At 39.6% G+C, this 15,527-nt stretch overlaps 1 protein-coding gene across 2 annotated transcripts in view; it reads right to left on the bottom strand.

The window, feature by feature from the left end:
* EFL1 (elongation factor like GTPase 1) overlaps positions 1 to 15,511 on the bottom strand; it is a 122,273-nt gene extending 106,762 nt beyond the window's left edge. For both annotated transcript variants that reach the window (XR_013518774.1, XM_002749186.7), the window contains exons 1-4: positions 15,392 to 15,511; positions 14,460 to 14,569; positions 11,692 to 11,759; positions 5,451 to 5,535 (exon numbers count right to left, since the gene is read on the bottom strand). Coding sequence is in view for 1 of the 2 variants with exons in the window: in XM_002749186.7 (XP_002749232.4) it covers positions 5,451 to 5,535; positions 11,692 to 11,759; positions 14,460 to 14,550 (244 nt within the window). In the remaining variant the exon portion in view is untranslated. The remainder of the gene's footprint in view (positions 1 to 5,450; positions 5,536 to 11,691; positions 11,760 to 14,459; positions 14,570 to 15,391) is intronic.
* Between the last annotated feature and the right edge of the window lie 16 nt (positions 15,512 to 15,527).

Raw genomic sequence — 15,527 nt, 5'->3', positions numbered from 1 at the left:
AGCGAAGCCCTGATAGAGAAGTCTGTCCAACTCTGTTTAACCTGGAGATTCTCAAATGTATTTAATGGTGAGAAAGAGTTAATGCCATGATTAGTTATACAGCTGACTAAGTCTGGGCTCAGCTCTGAGCCAGGCCTCCCAATTCCTCTTTCAATGCCTTTTTCATCTTAACCCTTTCTAAACAACTTTAACCTAAAATTCAAAGGTTGGGCGAAGAAGTTCCATATCCATTAGAGAAAAAAAGTCCATAAGCACAGCTATCCTGCTGTGACTTCAGCCACATGGTGTCTCTTTTAAAAATGCCATTTGCTACTTTTGTGTGTGTGTGATCAAATTGAAAAATACATAAAGACAGTTACAGGGTTTATCATGCTAGATGTTTTATTACTGCTAGTGGAAATTATTTAAAAAGTAGAGAATGCATAACACTTTTCAGGAGACAAAATTTTTTAAGCATGCTAAATGATCTTTCCTTAACAAAGTCCTGAAACTATATATTGAACTAATCCCTGCAATAGCATTCAGGGACAGAAACTTCTGCTGCTTTACTTCCCAGGCATTTCAAACTAAACCACTTCATTTCAAGGCACAGATCTAATCAGTCAAGCAACAATCCAACCTTTTTATGTTCCAGGGAACTGAAAAAAAAAAATTGGAAGACCTCAAGTTAATTTTGGAGGATATCTTCCAAACAATTTCTGCTGCTAATAGGAAGTTATGGGAAAAGAATTGCTCCCTTGTCCACTGTTTTAAAGTGCCATAGATAATTGTTTCATAGAAGGTGCATATTTGTCACTAGTACCTGCCCAAACATCTCTGCATTCAGTAAAACTCCATGTAAGGAGATTAGTGTTCAACTTCTAACACACTGGAAATGCTTACTAAAGCATACATAGAAAGCTGATGAGAGAAAACTTTCTGAGAAATAAAAAAGAAAAACTGAAGTGACGGATGAAGATCTGAACCTCCTGCAAGTGTCTTTTATGCATTAGTGTATGGGGAGAATACTTTGCCTGACAACAAAAATAACAGAAATACAGGCAGAACCTGAGTTATCTGAAGATATGTTCCTGACTAAATTCCTTATGTATGAACTGATAACAATTATATACATAAATTATACCCCAACTAAAAAGTAACACAAGTCTCCCTCCACAGGAAATGCCATTTATTTATTTATTTATTTATTTATTTATTTATTTATGAGACAGGGTCTCACTGTAGCATTCAGACTGGATGCAGTGGCACAATCACAGCTCCCTACAGCCTCAAACATCTGGGCTCAAGCAATCTTCCTGCCTCAGCCTCCTGAGTAGCAGGGACGGCAGGCACACAAGGGTAATTTTTATTTTATGTTTTCTAGAGATGGTGTCTCGCTGTGTTGCCCCAGCAGGTCTCAAACTGCTGTCCTTAAGTGATCCTTCTACTGTGGTCTCCCAAAGTGCCAGGATTACAGATGTGAGCCCCTGCACCTGATTTCCTTTTATATCTTAAATTACTACTATCCTTTTACATTTTAAATCAATGTACAACATGTTATAAATCAACTAATATGGCTTATTTGTTGACAGAATTGTAAAGCACAATTGTAAAGCTGATATAGGTAACATGGTAATTGTCTTTATGAGAAGCCTGCCATAAGGAGAGGTGAAGGGTGGTTGACTCTGATGGTAGGTGTCAAAACTAAGATGGGGTCAGGCACAGTGGCTCACACCTATAATCCCAGTGCTTTGGGAGGCCAAAGAGGAGGATCACTTGAGCCAAGACCAGCCTAAACAACAATGATAGTGAGACAATCATCTCCACAACAAATTAAAAAAATTAGCCAGACATAGTGTCACATGCCTGTAGTCCTAGCTACTCAGGAGGCTGAGGCAGGAGGACTGCTTGAGTCTACGAGTTCTGGCTGCAGTGAGCTGTGATCAGCACTGCACTCTAGCCTGAGTGATAGAACAAAACTCTTTATCTTTAAAAAAAAAAAGTGACATAGGTTAGGAAAGAAAAAGGGAAAAATGATTTAAAAATAACTATGAATAGCAAACTGAATAAGTTTTCTTTTGCTGCACAAACCCAATCCAAAGGCCTCTCCAGACCTTCTGCCAGTGTGAGACTAGACCACGTACAGACCACTTAAGATTACATTTTGCCTCATCCACTTTTGCTTTTTCTCAGTATGATGCCAGTCCACATCTGCCACCCAGTACTGTGGCCCACCCCGAACTCTAACGTCACTGAGAACTTCCTCACCTTTGAAGGCCTGCTGCATAGACAGTAAATCTAATAATTACACATCAACGTTGTCTTGATTCCTTTGAGCACTGGCAGTTTTGCTTGAAAGGGTATGAGAACAAGAACCAGATTAAGAAATGCTGGAGTTAAAAAAAGTTGATGTTTACTTCTTACTTTACTTGCACTCTAGCCTGAGTGATAATCTCTCTATGCCTAGCATCACCCTGGAGAGAGAGTCATAGATAAAGGACCAATTTCACACTGCTAATGTCTGTCATTGCTGTAAGATGCGGGTCCTATCATGAGATAAATTGAGAGAGTAATTGTATATTGACTATTAGGCAATACTAAATAGTAATTTGACTAAGAAGGGGAAGGGGGAAAATGCAGAGGAATATGGGGCTGAAAGAAGGATTTATGTATTTTTTAAGACAAGACAGACTTGAGCATGCTTAAAAGCTGTTGGTTACAAGCCAGTACAGAGGGAGAGGTGGAAGATACTGAAGAAAAGATCATAAACAGAAGGTAAATCCAGAGCACAGGCTTTTGCCAGTGACAGGAGGCAAGCAAAAAACGCCCATACCATTTCCTTTTGAGGTATTAGTGGCGAGCAGTTGAGAATTCTTCCCTTTTCTGTGAAACAGAAGAATGTCTGCTGAGATTGTGGAGGAGGAGATGACAGGTAGGCTAAAAGAGATCATAAGGTTTAAAACAGTTGTTGGGCAGAATGAGCAAGACCTAAGAGAGAGAGAGATGAGAAGTCTGCCAGCAGTCTGGAGGACCATTTGAGAACCTAGCCCAGGTACAAGGACAAGGACATCTAGAAAATTAGCTTTATCCAGAATTAAAGCTTTGTTGGGAAAAATATGACAGAAGGTCAAGAACCAAACAGACTGAAGACGCTGGCAAGGTTGTCAGTGAAAAGACAAATCTGGACTGTATGAGGCAGGAAGTGAATGAAGAAAGAGGCTGATGGTGGCCGGGCGCGGTGGCTCACGCCTGTAATCCCAGCACTTTGGGAGGCCGAGGCCGGTGGATCACGAGGTCAACAGATCAAGATCATCCTGGTCAACATGGTGAAACCCCGTCTCTACCAAAAACACACAAAAAAAAAATTAGGTGGGCATGGTGGTGCATGCCTGTAATCCCAGCTACTCAGGAGGCTGAGGCAGGAGAATTGCCTGAACCCAGGAGGCGGAGGTTGCAGTGAGCGGAGATTGTGCCATTGCACTCCAGCCTGGGTAACAAGGGTGAAACGCCGTCTCAAAAAAAAAAAAAAAAAAAGGAAAGAAAAAAAAAAATTAGCTGGGCATGGTGGCTCGTGCCTGTAATCCCAGCTACTCAGGAGGCTGAGGCAGGAGAATTGCCTGAACCCAGGAGGCAGAGGTTGCAGTGAGCCAAGATCGCGCCATTGCACTCCTGCCTGGGTAACAAGAGGGAAACTCTGTCTCAAAAAAAAAAAAAGAGGTTGATGGGAGTCAAAAAACTAGAGAACATTATGAAGTCAAAGAATGGGTACTTCATTAGTCAGGTGAAAGAAAGAGCTGAGAGAATCAACAATTGTAGAGAAGGAAGCATTTAAGTTTGAACTGTCAAAGATGGATAGCTCAAGGTGATGCTACAATCCAAAAGGTAGTCATGACAATGGATAGGTGAAGTGGAGACTCAGCGATGTTGGGAGGAGAAGCTGTTGAAGAAGTCATCCTCAGGGATGGTAAAAGCCACCTTAGAGGATTCAGGTGAAAAGAAAAATTATGAGACCAGGTACCAAAGTCACTAATGAACAGGGACCATAACCAAGAGCTGGCAATGACTGGAAAGGTGAATAACTGGATGGTCTGAGTCTTGAAAGGAGAAGATTGAAAATAAGGGTAGAAAGTTAGCTTTTCTGATCAGATCTGGGAACAAAAAGAATGGCAATCCCGTATCCTAACCCAGAGATATACAGAACATGAAAGAATGAGTAGCATTCACTTGAGAAAAAGTACAAGGCAGGCAATGTCATCGGAAGCCAACCAGGCAGGAAAAATGAGGAAACATCAATAAAAACAAAGTTGAGGATGCAGGGATGTTGGTTTACCTTGGAATGTTTTCAGAGTAAGTTTTGGTAAGGAAAGGAATGATGGGAGATTGAAAGAGGGCGTCAGAATCACAGAGAAACATGGGGAAGAGACTATAAGAGAGGCCAGATCATGTGGCTTACATCATGGGCAGTGAATGAAGACCGCAGGGATGTAGGTAATGCTGGCCTCAAGACGTCCACAGCAATCCCTGGTGGAAAGGAAATACTGAAGCCTCCGGAGAAATCAGGGGTGGCCTGACTTCCAAGAGACTAATGGTCCAAAAATAGGCTGGAAATGTTGGTTCTAGGACTACTACCACATATCAGAAATTACTCTGTCCTTGGGAAAGTGTTTTAACCTCTCTGAGCTCCATTTTTGTACATGTGTAAATAAGAGTAATACCCATCACAGAGCTGCTGTGAAGATTAAACAAATTCATGCATATGAGACACATCTTGCGCAGAAGTGAGCTATCGTGTACCTAGTTTCTTAATCCTAACATCAACTGAATGCTTCACAAAATCAAGCATCCTTAACATACCATTTTTTCCCTATACAATGACATATATATGAAACATTTGTTTTAACAGCTGCACAGTATTTCACAGCTTGGATGTTATCAGTTTATTTAACCATTCTCCTCAGGTTGTTGCTTTTCAGGAATACAAAGTTTTTAGTGAATATCAGTGACATGTATCTCACACACTGACATGACTATTTCTGCTAGATAAATTCCTGGAAGTGTTTCTATTAAAGGAGTATCCTCATATGACGATAGCAAGCTGGTACTTATCATGGCAGTCTACCTTTAAGTAAATAAGACTCCAAATCCAATATGCAGGCCAGGCCATGAGGCAGAATAGTAAGGCTGAACCAGCGAAAGTCCAAGGGCTCCTGACTTCCCTTGTGAAGAAATCTATACAATCACCTGGTGGAGGGGACAGGTGTGAATCGCCAGTTCTGCTCTCAAGCCAGTCAGAGGTTTCCATCTGCATCCAAGCCTGGACAGCCTGACACTGACAACAGATCATGTCGAGAGGCCAGAATAAAATATGTGGAATATAAGCAAAGAAACTGAGGCATGCAATTAATTCAGAAAGAGAGAGGAGGACATGTAAAATGCAAAACTCTATCTCTTTAAAACACAAATTGATTTACCTGTTGCATAATGTAGTGAAATGGCACTAGATTTCATAGTGATCCCTCGAACCTGTTCATCTTCTCTGCTGTCCATGTACCTTAACTGGAAAAATGCAAAATATGCATCTTTACTTCCCAAAGAATTAAAATGTAACATTAAAATTTGCTGATTTAGATTTCTGTTTTAAATACTTAAATTTTATTTTTATTTATTTTGTAGAGACAGTGGTCTCACACCAGTCTCGAACTCCTAGCCTCAAGTGATCCTCCCACCTTGGCCTCCCAAAGTGCTGAGATTACAGGTGTGAACCACTATGCCCAGCTAATACTTAAATTGTAAACTATATAGAGCCTCTCTTTCTCCCCTTCTCTATCTCACTCTCACGCGAAAGTGCACGTGCACTCTCTCTCTCTCGCTCTCTATCTATCTATCTATATATATATATTTGAGACAGAGTCTTATTCTATTGCTCAGGCTGGAGTGCAGTGGTGCGATCTTGGCTTACTCCAACCCCTGCTTCCCAGGTTTAAGCAATTTTCCCCATCTCAGCCTTCCAAGTAGCTGGGATTACAGGCATGTGTCACCAAGCCCAGCTAATTTTTGTATTTTTAGTAGAGAAGGGGTTTTGTCATGTTGGCCAGGCTGGTCTTGAACTTCTGACCTCAGGTGATCCACCCACCTCGGCCTCCCAAAGTGCCAGCATTACACTGTGCCTGGCCCTCTCTTTTTTAAGATGATGGGGGCTGGAGAAGTGAAGCTGGTTGAGGGGAAGGGAACATGACAAATTAAAAAACACTACTATTAGGAACTCATAAATGTATTCAAACACTGCATATCATCCCCTGAGTGTTGCTCATCCAAATATCAGCCATGAATGATGGGGCAGTTCAAGAACAACTTACAGACAGTAGCATTTGGGGTAATTCTTTCTAAACACCAACAACATAGCCATTATTTTCCTATTTATAAGCTGTTTAACAAATTCCAAGCAGAGACTGAAACAGAGGTCTCTAAAGACAAGAGAAGTCTCTACTCCTTTCCCAAATGAACAGATTTTCAATACACCTTTTTAAAAAACAGAATACAGTAGAAAATATTTATAATCTGACCATTTGGTTGATGACTTTCATATTACTGTACTGTCCACAAATGAGGGTCTCTATCGCATTCTCTAGGTCTTGCAGTACATGAGTACTAAGAGTGGTTTATCTTAAATGAAGATCCCATCCCTTTCCAACTCCTTAGCCCTAAGAACCAGACTAACCTCCTTGTCCTTTCTCCAAAATGATCTTTCCCTTACCCTACCTCCATTCTCTCCACTGTCAAACTTTTGAAAAATTCTTAACCTTTCTATTTACTCATTTCTTTCATTCAAAAGCACTGAGAATAATCTGTTGACATGAACTGCCACATTTATTCACCCAATTAATTCTGTAATTTTCAGAAAGCCTTCCATTTCCGCAGCTCTGGCAAAATCAAAGTCCTAAAAGCTATCAACAACCTCTTTGCAATCCTTACTTTTCTTGATTCCAGTGCAGCATTACACATAGTCACTCTTTGTGTACATGTGTGCTACATGCATATGTGAAATTCTTCCAAGACTCTGAAATCTCTTAATTTACCTCCCAACTCTCCTTAGACGCATCTGCTGGTTCCCTTCACCTCTCCAACATCTCAGTCAGTCCCTCCTTCAAAAAGTCTCAGTCCCTTGTCAGTCTTCTCTAATGTATGTTTTTAAGCACTGAGTTGGTATTAAACATGTATAATACAAAACAACAGAAGAAACCCCCGAGTATGCACCATCCCATTTAAAAAGGAAATAAAAAGTTTGTTACTTTTGAAGTACCCTGTGCTCCTGGCTTATGGGTAACCACAATCTTGAATTTTATCTCAATCATTTCCTTATTTTATAATTTTTAAAAATGAGTGTGTCACTAAGCAACATATCATGTAGAGTGGCAAGTTTTAAGCCCTATATTAAGAATCATACTTAACATATTATACTTCACTTTTACTCTGCTCAATATTGTTTTCCTGAGATTCACTTATGTTGATGTATTTCATTCATTTGTATTAAACTGTAGGACTCCATGTCGCAAATCTACCAGACCCATTCATCCAGTTTTACTGATGGACATGGAGATTGATTCCAGTATTTTGTAACTATAACTGAGCTGATATGAATAGCTGTGGGTCTCTTGTACATTCCCTACTAGAACTTCTGAGTTATTAAATCTGCATATTTTCAACCTAACTAGATAGTTCCAAACTATTTTCCAAATAGCCGGACTGATCCACAGAGGAGCAGTGTTTTTTTTTTGATTCATAAGCTCAACAGCTGATATTGCTGGACTTTATTTTTTAAATAAGATGGGTGATAAAATAGCATCTCCTGGTTTTAATTTACATTTCTCTTATTTTTAATGGGACTAAGTATTCTCTATAAGTTTCTTGTATTGGCCATTTAACATTCCTTTTCTGTGAACTGCCTATACAAGATTTTTGTTCACCTTTCTACTGGTTGTAATACATATTTATTTTGGTTTGGATAGGAGTTATGTATAATCTCTGAATGTTAGTCCTTTGTCAATTACATATGCAATTTTCCCAGTTACCAGGCTTGTTTTTTCAATTTCTTTCTGGCATCTTTCATAAATATGTTCTTAATTTTAAGTAGTTTAATTAACCTTTTATAAAATTGCACATTTCTGTCTTAAGAAATCTTCCTTTAAGGTCATAAAAATATCACCCCATATTATTTTCTAAAAGCTTTATAGTTTTGCTTTTAAGGATAAATAACTTAACTGTGCAATTGATTTGTATGCGGTGTTAAGCAGAGGCCCAATTTTTTTTTTCCACATGGATAACCAACTGCCCAAGAACCACTTGAAAGGTCTATCCTTGTCCCACAGATCTGATATGCCAGCCTACATAGCCGTGTCTGTCTCTAGGCATACTATTCTGAGCCATCAGTCAATTTTATCCTTTAGCCAATTCTAGGCCACAGGTTACAGTACATCAATACATTCATAAGTCTTGCCAGTGGGTAAGATGTATTTCCATACCCTACTCTTCTTCAGTCGTGCCTCAGCTATTAATTGCTCTCCTGTACATATTTTAAAATCAGTGTATCAAGTTCAAATTTTAAAAAAATCTGTTGGATATTTTACTGGAATTGCTGAATCTATAGATCAATATTTTAAAAATATCATTTAAAAAATACTGAGTCAGCTAATAAGTGAACATGGTATATCCTTCAATTTAAGTTTTCTCCAATATCTCACAGGTTTTGTTGTTACTGTTGTTGTTTTTGTCATTTTTTAAGAGATGGAGGATTGTGCTATCCACCAGGCTGGAGTGCAGTTGCTGTCACAGCTCACTGCAGCCTCAAACTCCTGGGTTCATGCAACTGTCCTGCCTCAGCTTCCTAAGTAGCTGGGATCAGAGGCATAAGCCACCATGCCCAGCACAGGTACATTTTTTTATGCTACTTAAATGGTCTACATTTTTAAATTGCTGTATAGTATCTACTTATTTCTCATGTATACTTCAACGGTTTTCATATCCTGAAACCTGACAAAATGTTAGCAATATCCTAGCAATTTATTTACATTTTTGTTTTCTTCCTTTCCAAAATTCACTTTTTTCTTTCCAGCTTTATCATTGTAACTAGAACCTCCAGTACAATGTAAAGTAGAAGTCACAACACAGTGAGCTGAAGGGTGCAACAGCCATTCCTGCCTTATTCCTGACTGTAAATAGAAAAGTCTTAACACTTCATCATGAAGCTCTATCTTCACTGTAGGTTTTTAAAATAAATATCCCACACCAGATTACAGAAGTTCTCTTCTGTAACTATGTTGTGAAGAGGTTTTATCACAGATAGTGAATTTTACTACATGTCTTCCATATCTGTTGAAATGATGATTCTCTTCCTTTAATCCATTAATATAGTGAAATTACCTGTTAAACCAATCTTGAATTCCTTGGGATAAACTCAGTTTGGCTATGAATAACCATCTTTTTATACTATGCTGAATTCTGTTCCTGAGGATAATAATTTTTATATCCACAATCATAAGGTTAGTATGCAATTCTCCTATCTTGTATTATCCTTAACAGACTTTTGATATCAAAGTTATGCTACCTTTATATGATTTGGAGAATACTCCCAATTGCTGGGATTTTTTTTTTTTTTTTTTTGCTATATTTTGAAATGGTTTAAGTAGGACTGAAATTATTTGTTTCTTGAATGTTTGGCAGAACTAGAGAGTTAAACCAGCTGTGTTTTTTCTTTATGGAAAGATTTTTGCCAGGCAATTCAATTTCTTAAATGACTACAGAATAATTCAAGTTTCCTATTCCTTTCTGACTCCATTTTATTAAGGTATGTTTTCCAGGCATTTTTCCATTTTAGCACTTTTCAGTTTACTGGCATAAAGTTGCTCATTACATCCTATTATCTTATTAACTTCTGCAGCATTTTTCTTCCCTGTTATCACTTACTTCTGCCTCCTCTCTTTTCTTCTTGATCATCTCACTGGCATTTTATCAGTTGTATTACTCTTCTTTAAAGTCATTCATTCCAAAATATTTATTTACATATACCATGCTTTGCATATGTCCCAAGTACAGTGAGCTACAGTGGAAACATCAGCAGGTCAAAAGCATCAAATGTTTCTCAACAATGTCAATGAAAACGTTTTCTAGTCAAGATCATCAAAAGTTGTCTATATTGCTAGTAATTTTTTTAAATTAATAGACTTTATATTGTTAGAACTTTAAGTTTACAGAAAAATCAGCTGAAGGTTCCCACATACTCTCTCCTCCCACCTACAGTTTCCACTATTATATCTACCTTGTATTAGTATACGGTGTGATACCCTTGTTACAACTGATGAACCAATATTGAAGCATTATGATTAACAGTTTACATAGTCCACAGCTTACATTAGGGTTCACTCTTTGTATCTGTTAGTTGTATTAATCTTTTCCAAAAACAAACTTTTGGCTTCACTGATCCTTTCTATAAAATGTCTACTTACTATTTCATTAATTTATGCTTTACTGTTTCATTTACTTACTTTAGAATTATTGTACTTTCTCTAAATTCCCAAGTGGGGAAAATATAAGCATTTCATTATTTCACTCATCCTAGTGTTTTTCAGCCTCCTCTAAATAGTATCTTGGGCCAGCTTCCCTCTCAACCCACACATCAATTGCCCAAATCGACCTTCAAGTCTACTGGGTCTACTCTGTGGATTCAATTTTGCTTCCACATCTCCTCTTCTCTGTATTCTCTGTCACCTGATAAACCCTGTTAATCATATCCTAAATTTATAACGGAAACGAATATCTCTATTTTTTTACTGCCAAGTAAATTATTCCAAGCCCTTTCAACTCATAGCTACAAATAAGGATCTCTTTAATTGTATTTCCTCAAACACTATTTTCAAGCTAGGCGTGGTGGCTCACACACTTTAGGAAGCACTTTAGGAAGTCAAGGCAGGAGGATTGCTTGAGCCCAGGAGTTCAAGATCAGCCTGAGCAACATGGCAAAACCCTGTCTCTACAAAAAATACAAAAACAAATTAGCCAGGTGTGGTGGTATGCACCTGCAGTCCCAGGTACCCAAGAGGCTGAGAAGCACCTGAGCCCAAGAGGTCAAGGCTGCAGCAAGCCATGCATGATCACACCACTGCACTCTAGCCTGGGCAACAGAGTGAGATCCTGTCTCAGAAACCCACTATTTTCATCACAATCCTCAGGTGTAAGCAGCTTTCCTTTGATACTCAAGTTAACTTGCAAGGTCTTCTACAATCTTTTACATTCTCTCTGCCAGTGTATTTTCTCTCTCACTAGTTTGTGGGCAAACACTCCACTCAAAGCACAACACACAAATTAGACTTCATTCGTGTTATTCCCATCCCCTGACAGCTTTTCTGTCTTCTCAAACCACCCAACTTATTCACCTACAAAAAATCTCTTCCCATGTGAAATCTTCCACAATTGTGTATCATTTGCTTGTTGCAAAAACTCACTTTGGCACTTATAAAATATTAATATAAAGCAATACAAAGCAATATAGAACTGTTTTTCTCACCAGCAATTTTATCTTGCAAAATGAATTGGCAGCTTTTAGATACAAGAACTATGTTTTATGCCCTTTTGGATCGCTAAAGAATATATAACATCGTTCATTACATTATAGACAGCTAATACAGAAATGCAACAAGAATTTATAAAATAATAACATACCTTGCCTGCTAGACGGCTGGAGATGATTCCATTGCTAGATATAAGACAGTCAGCCAGAGTAGTTTTTCCTGTTAAAATAAAAGAGCAACATCAATTCAAATCTATGTCTTTTTAAAAAGGGGTCATGGGATGCATCATACCTACAGATTAAAAATCTGGTCATAAGAAGTGGTTTAGTAAAGATTTCCTATTTACCTATGCTAGGTGACAAAAGACAAAAGAGTTTTAATAGACTTTTGAACAGAATAGCATCTGGAAGGACACAGATGCTAGCACTCTAATAATGCTATAATCTTATCTCCAACCCTGTGGGTCTAATCAACCTCATCTGAAAAGTTGTGAATCAACTTCTCTTAAAGAATGTTTCTTAAATTGAGGCAGACTTTATAAAGAGAAAAACACACACTTTTATGTGACAAGGCAAACCACAAAACCAATCAAAATATAGAATATCTGACAACTTTTACAGTTACTATAATTTGCCCTCTAAGAATTTAATGAAGTTTATCACAATTACTACATCATCCCATATCCAGAACCGTGACCATGTGTATCAACTTAAGCCCCTGACAGCACAGAATGACAAAAAGACAGCAATAATTTTTGTCTCTGAAAGGCATACTGGGTAAAACATCATCAATAAAAAACTGAACATACTCTTCTGCCATATCTCCCCACGTATGGCCTCGGTTGGCATTTGCTAGTTACACTGTCTTAAGAAAATACATATTCATCAAAGAAATTCAGGAACTTCATATCTGTCTGCAATATAACCATACTGTAACAACCAGTGAAACCCAGTAGCCAAATCACCTAGAAGTCTACTTTATAGCAAAAGAATCTTTGTATATATTTGTAGTTACCTTTATTAAACAGACTACATACAACTAAAGCCTATGCAATTTTGTGTGGTATAAACAGGTAATTCTGTTTAAAGAATGTCATGGGTATGCGTAATTACTACGACTGGGTTGGAGTAACCAAAGGAGGGTTTTTTCCTTCAACACAAGTCTTTATTGCACATTAGGAACTTCAGCAAAGCTATGGAATCTCTGTATAGTTCAAACCAGAGACCAATCAGTGGGAGAACTGAAGATATTTAACAGTGTGTTATCTGTCTGCCATGTAAGCATGTATTAACATATAATCCTAGAGCATCACTTTTCTGCTACTCAGTAAAGCTGCATTTATTCTAAGTACATCAAGTATATACCTCCCTAGGAAAAAATTATCAAGCAAGCAGGAAATGTGCTTTATTCATGGCAGTATCCCTAGGACCAGAACAAGGCTTGTTAAACAGAAGACCTTCAGAAAATACTTGTTGAATAAACGAATCGCAAGTTTTCTAAGTACCAATTTAACATAATTTTAAGGAGTAAATTTGTTACACCCTACTGACTTTCCACTTGATTAAATTAATAAAGAATTACCCCCCCCCTTTTTTTTGAGACAGAGTTTCCCTCTTGTTACCCAGGCAGGAGTGCAATGGCACGATCTCGGCTCACCGCAACCTCCGCCTCCTTGGTTCAGGCAATTCTCCTGCCTCAGCCTCCTGAGTAGCTGGGATTACAGGCATGCGCCACCATGCCCAGCTAATTTTTTGTATTTTTAGTAGAGACGGGGTTTCACTATGTTGACCAGGATGGTCTCGATCTCTTGACCTCGCGATCCACCCGCCTCGGCCTCCCAAAGTGCTGGGATTAGAGGCTTGAGCCACCGCACCCGGCCTGTCTCATCCTGTTTGACAGATGCTGTATATTGAAGCTCAAAAAGGCAAAGTGTGTAACTTAAAAATGGAGATCTGAACTCAGGTTGTCTAACTCCAGAGCTGGAGCACTTAACTCTTAAGCTAGTTCCCAGCTGGCATGAGTAGCTCTATGAGATATGACTCAGTCTGCTTCTTCACCTCGCCCTAGTCCTTCACCTACAGGATGGAAAACAGACTTTATTTCACATGTCCATCCCAATCACTTTGCTGTGGCTATCTAAACTACAAAGAGGTTTGAAATCAAGAGGCTGCTTAGCATGGAAGAGTGGTATGGAATTACAGCAGTATCTGTCAGAAGCACATACACCATGCATTAGTTACCTCTGCCTTTCCCATGTGCTGGGCTTTGACCACATATATTTCCTTCTCCCCTAGATGACACATTCCCACCTGTAATGTTTATCTCCATTTGTCATCTTGGGCCCCCTTCCAGTGTCATCTCTAATACTAATTATGTTGGAGGCTTTTGCTTAACCCCTCACTTCCCAATCATCTAGTTCTCCTGATCTTAGAGTCTTTTTTCTCATGTTTGTCTCATTTTGCTCTACCTCACCCTTAAAACCTCCTCTACAGCTGGGCTGGTGCCCTACTCATAAGTCTCCACCTTCTGACATACTTAGCAAAATATCTTGAACTTAACAGATGTTTGATAAATATCTAATGAATTAAATAGGATCACTTACCACAGACTCCAAGGACATTATGTCAAGACTATAAACGTTTTATACGTAAAGCCATTTCAAAAACAAACACTCAAGTGCTGGTTTAAAAAACAACATGACATGCTAAATAGAAGAATGCTACTCACTAAGTAACCGTGTTCATTTCAAATGCTTTATAGCAAAGCAGCCTTTCCTGCGCCACAGAAAACTTTTAAAGGAAAGACGACTTGCTTCTTAGCAAACACCACCCTCAACTGCCCACAGCTTCACTCCATTGAGACATACAGAGACATACTTCCCTTATTTATCAAAACAAGCCATTTAAAAAGGATTCTTACCATGGTCAACATGAGCCAAAACACAAATATTCCTGATGTTGGCAGTGTTTTTCTGGAGTTGAATCATCTTATCCAAGCTGTTGAGCACCATGGTTACTTATTTCCTGAGACTAAAAATAAAATATGTATTACAAATGGCCCAGAGGCTAAAGGTCGGGGCAAAAGAAAAAAATAATAATAAACGCTGGGAGGTGGCAAGGCTTCTCAAACCCCTGAAACCAAGACCCAGTGAATGTTTATTGATGAGATAGACCACCTAGGCCTGAGTCCAGTTGGAACACTAAAGTCAATATCCTACCACGATTATACTTAAGGAGTTTGCTCATCCTTTCGGATCCTAAGGCTGCGATGAATCACGCAGCTCGTGGGGGCTGGGTGTACAGTGACACCAGTGACTCCGCCGATGGAAGAGTACTCGCGTAAACTTCTCCAGGCCAATGACCACGTACTTCAGGAAGGGTGGCATACAGTAGGGAGAGAAGATGCAGAAGAAAATACTCCCTTCCTCTCTTCAGTCTTCCCCCAAGTCCCTCATTCTGAAACTCTCGCTCGTCCTGTCCTCGTACGAGGTCAAATACCGAGCTTTATTGCTGCCCAGGGAGCCCGAACAAAGTTTTGGGTCACGTGCTTATTATCCAAGCAGGTGCACTGCCGGTCATTCATTTCTTTTTAAATAAAAAGGAAAAACCTGTAGGCTACATGCCCTTCATTTCTGCATGGTCTCGGATTCGTTCTCTTTGAGGCTCCCGGGTCCACAGAGACCGGCGATCGCCCTGGCCCCAGGCTGGAAGTGACACTCCGGGACCGCCGCTCCCAGCCCGCGCTCGGCCTCAGCCCGGTACCCGCCACACAGCCGCAGCGAGCTGGGTCCTCCAATACCGCCCAGAGGCTGGCTGAGGAGGACGCCAGCCCCAGCACGAGCCCGCACTCACCCGCTGCGGCAGCCCCAAAAGCCCTCCTCCTCTCGGGTCCGGGCCACAGTAAGAGCTTCCGAAACGCCGAGAGCCCTCGAGTCCGGAACGCCCGCGCGCCAGGGGGCGGGGCCGCTTGACGCTCGACCTTTCACCT

This window comes from Callithrix jacchus, chromosome 6 (assembly GCF_049354715.1).
Source record: "Callithrix jacchus isolate 240 chromosome 6, calJac240_pri, whole genome shotgun sequence".
Lineage (NCBI taxonomy): Eukaryota > Metazoa > Chordata > Mammalia > Primates > Cebidae > Callithrix > Callithrix jacchus.
The sequence above is the reverse complement of the archived record's forward strand: the minus strand, read 5'-3'. Positions and strand labels throughout refer to the sequence as shown.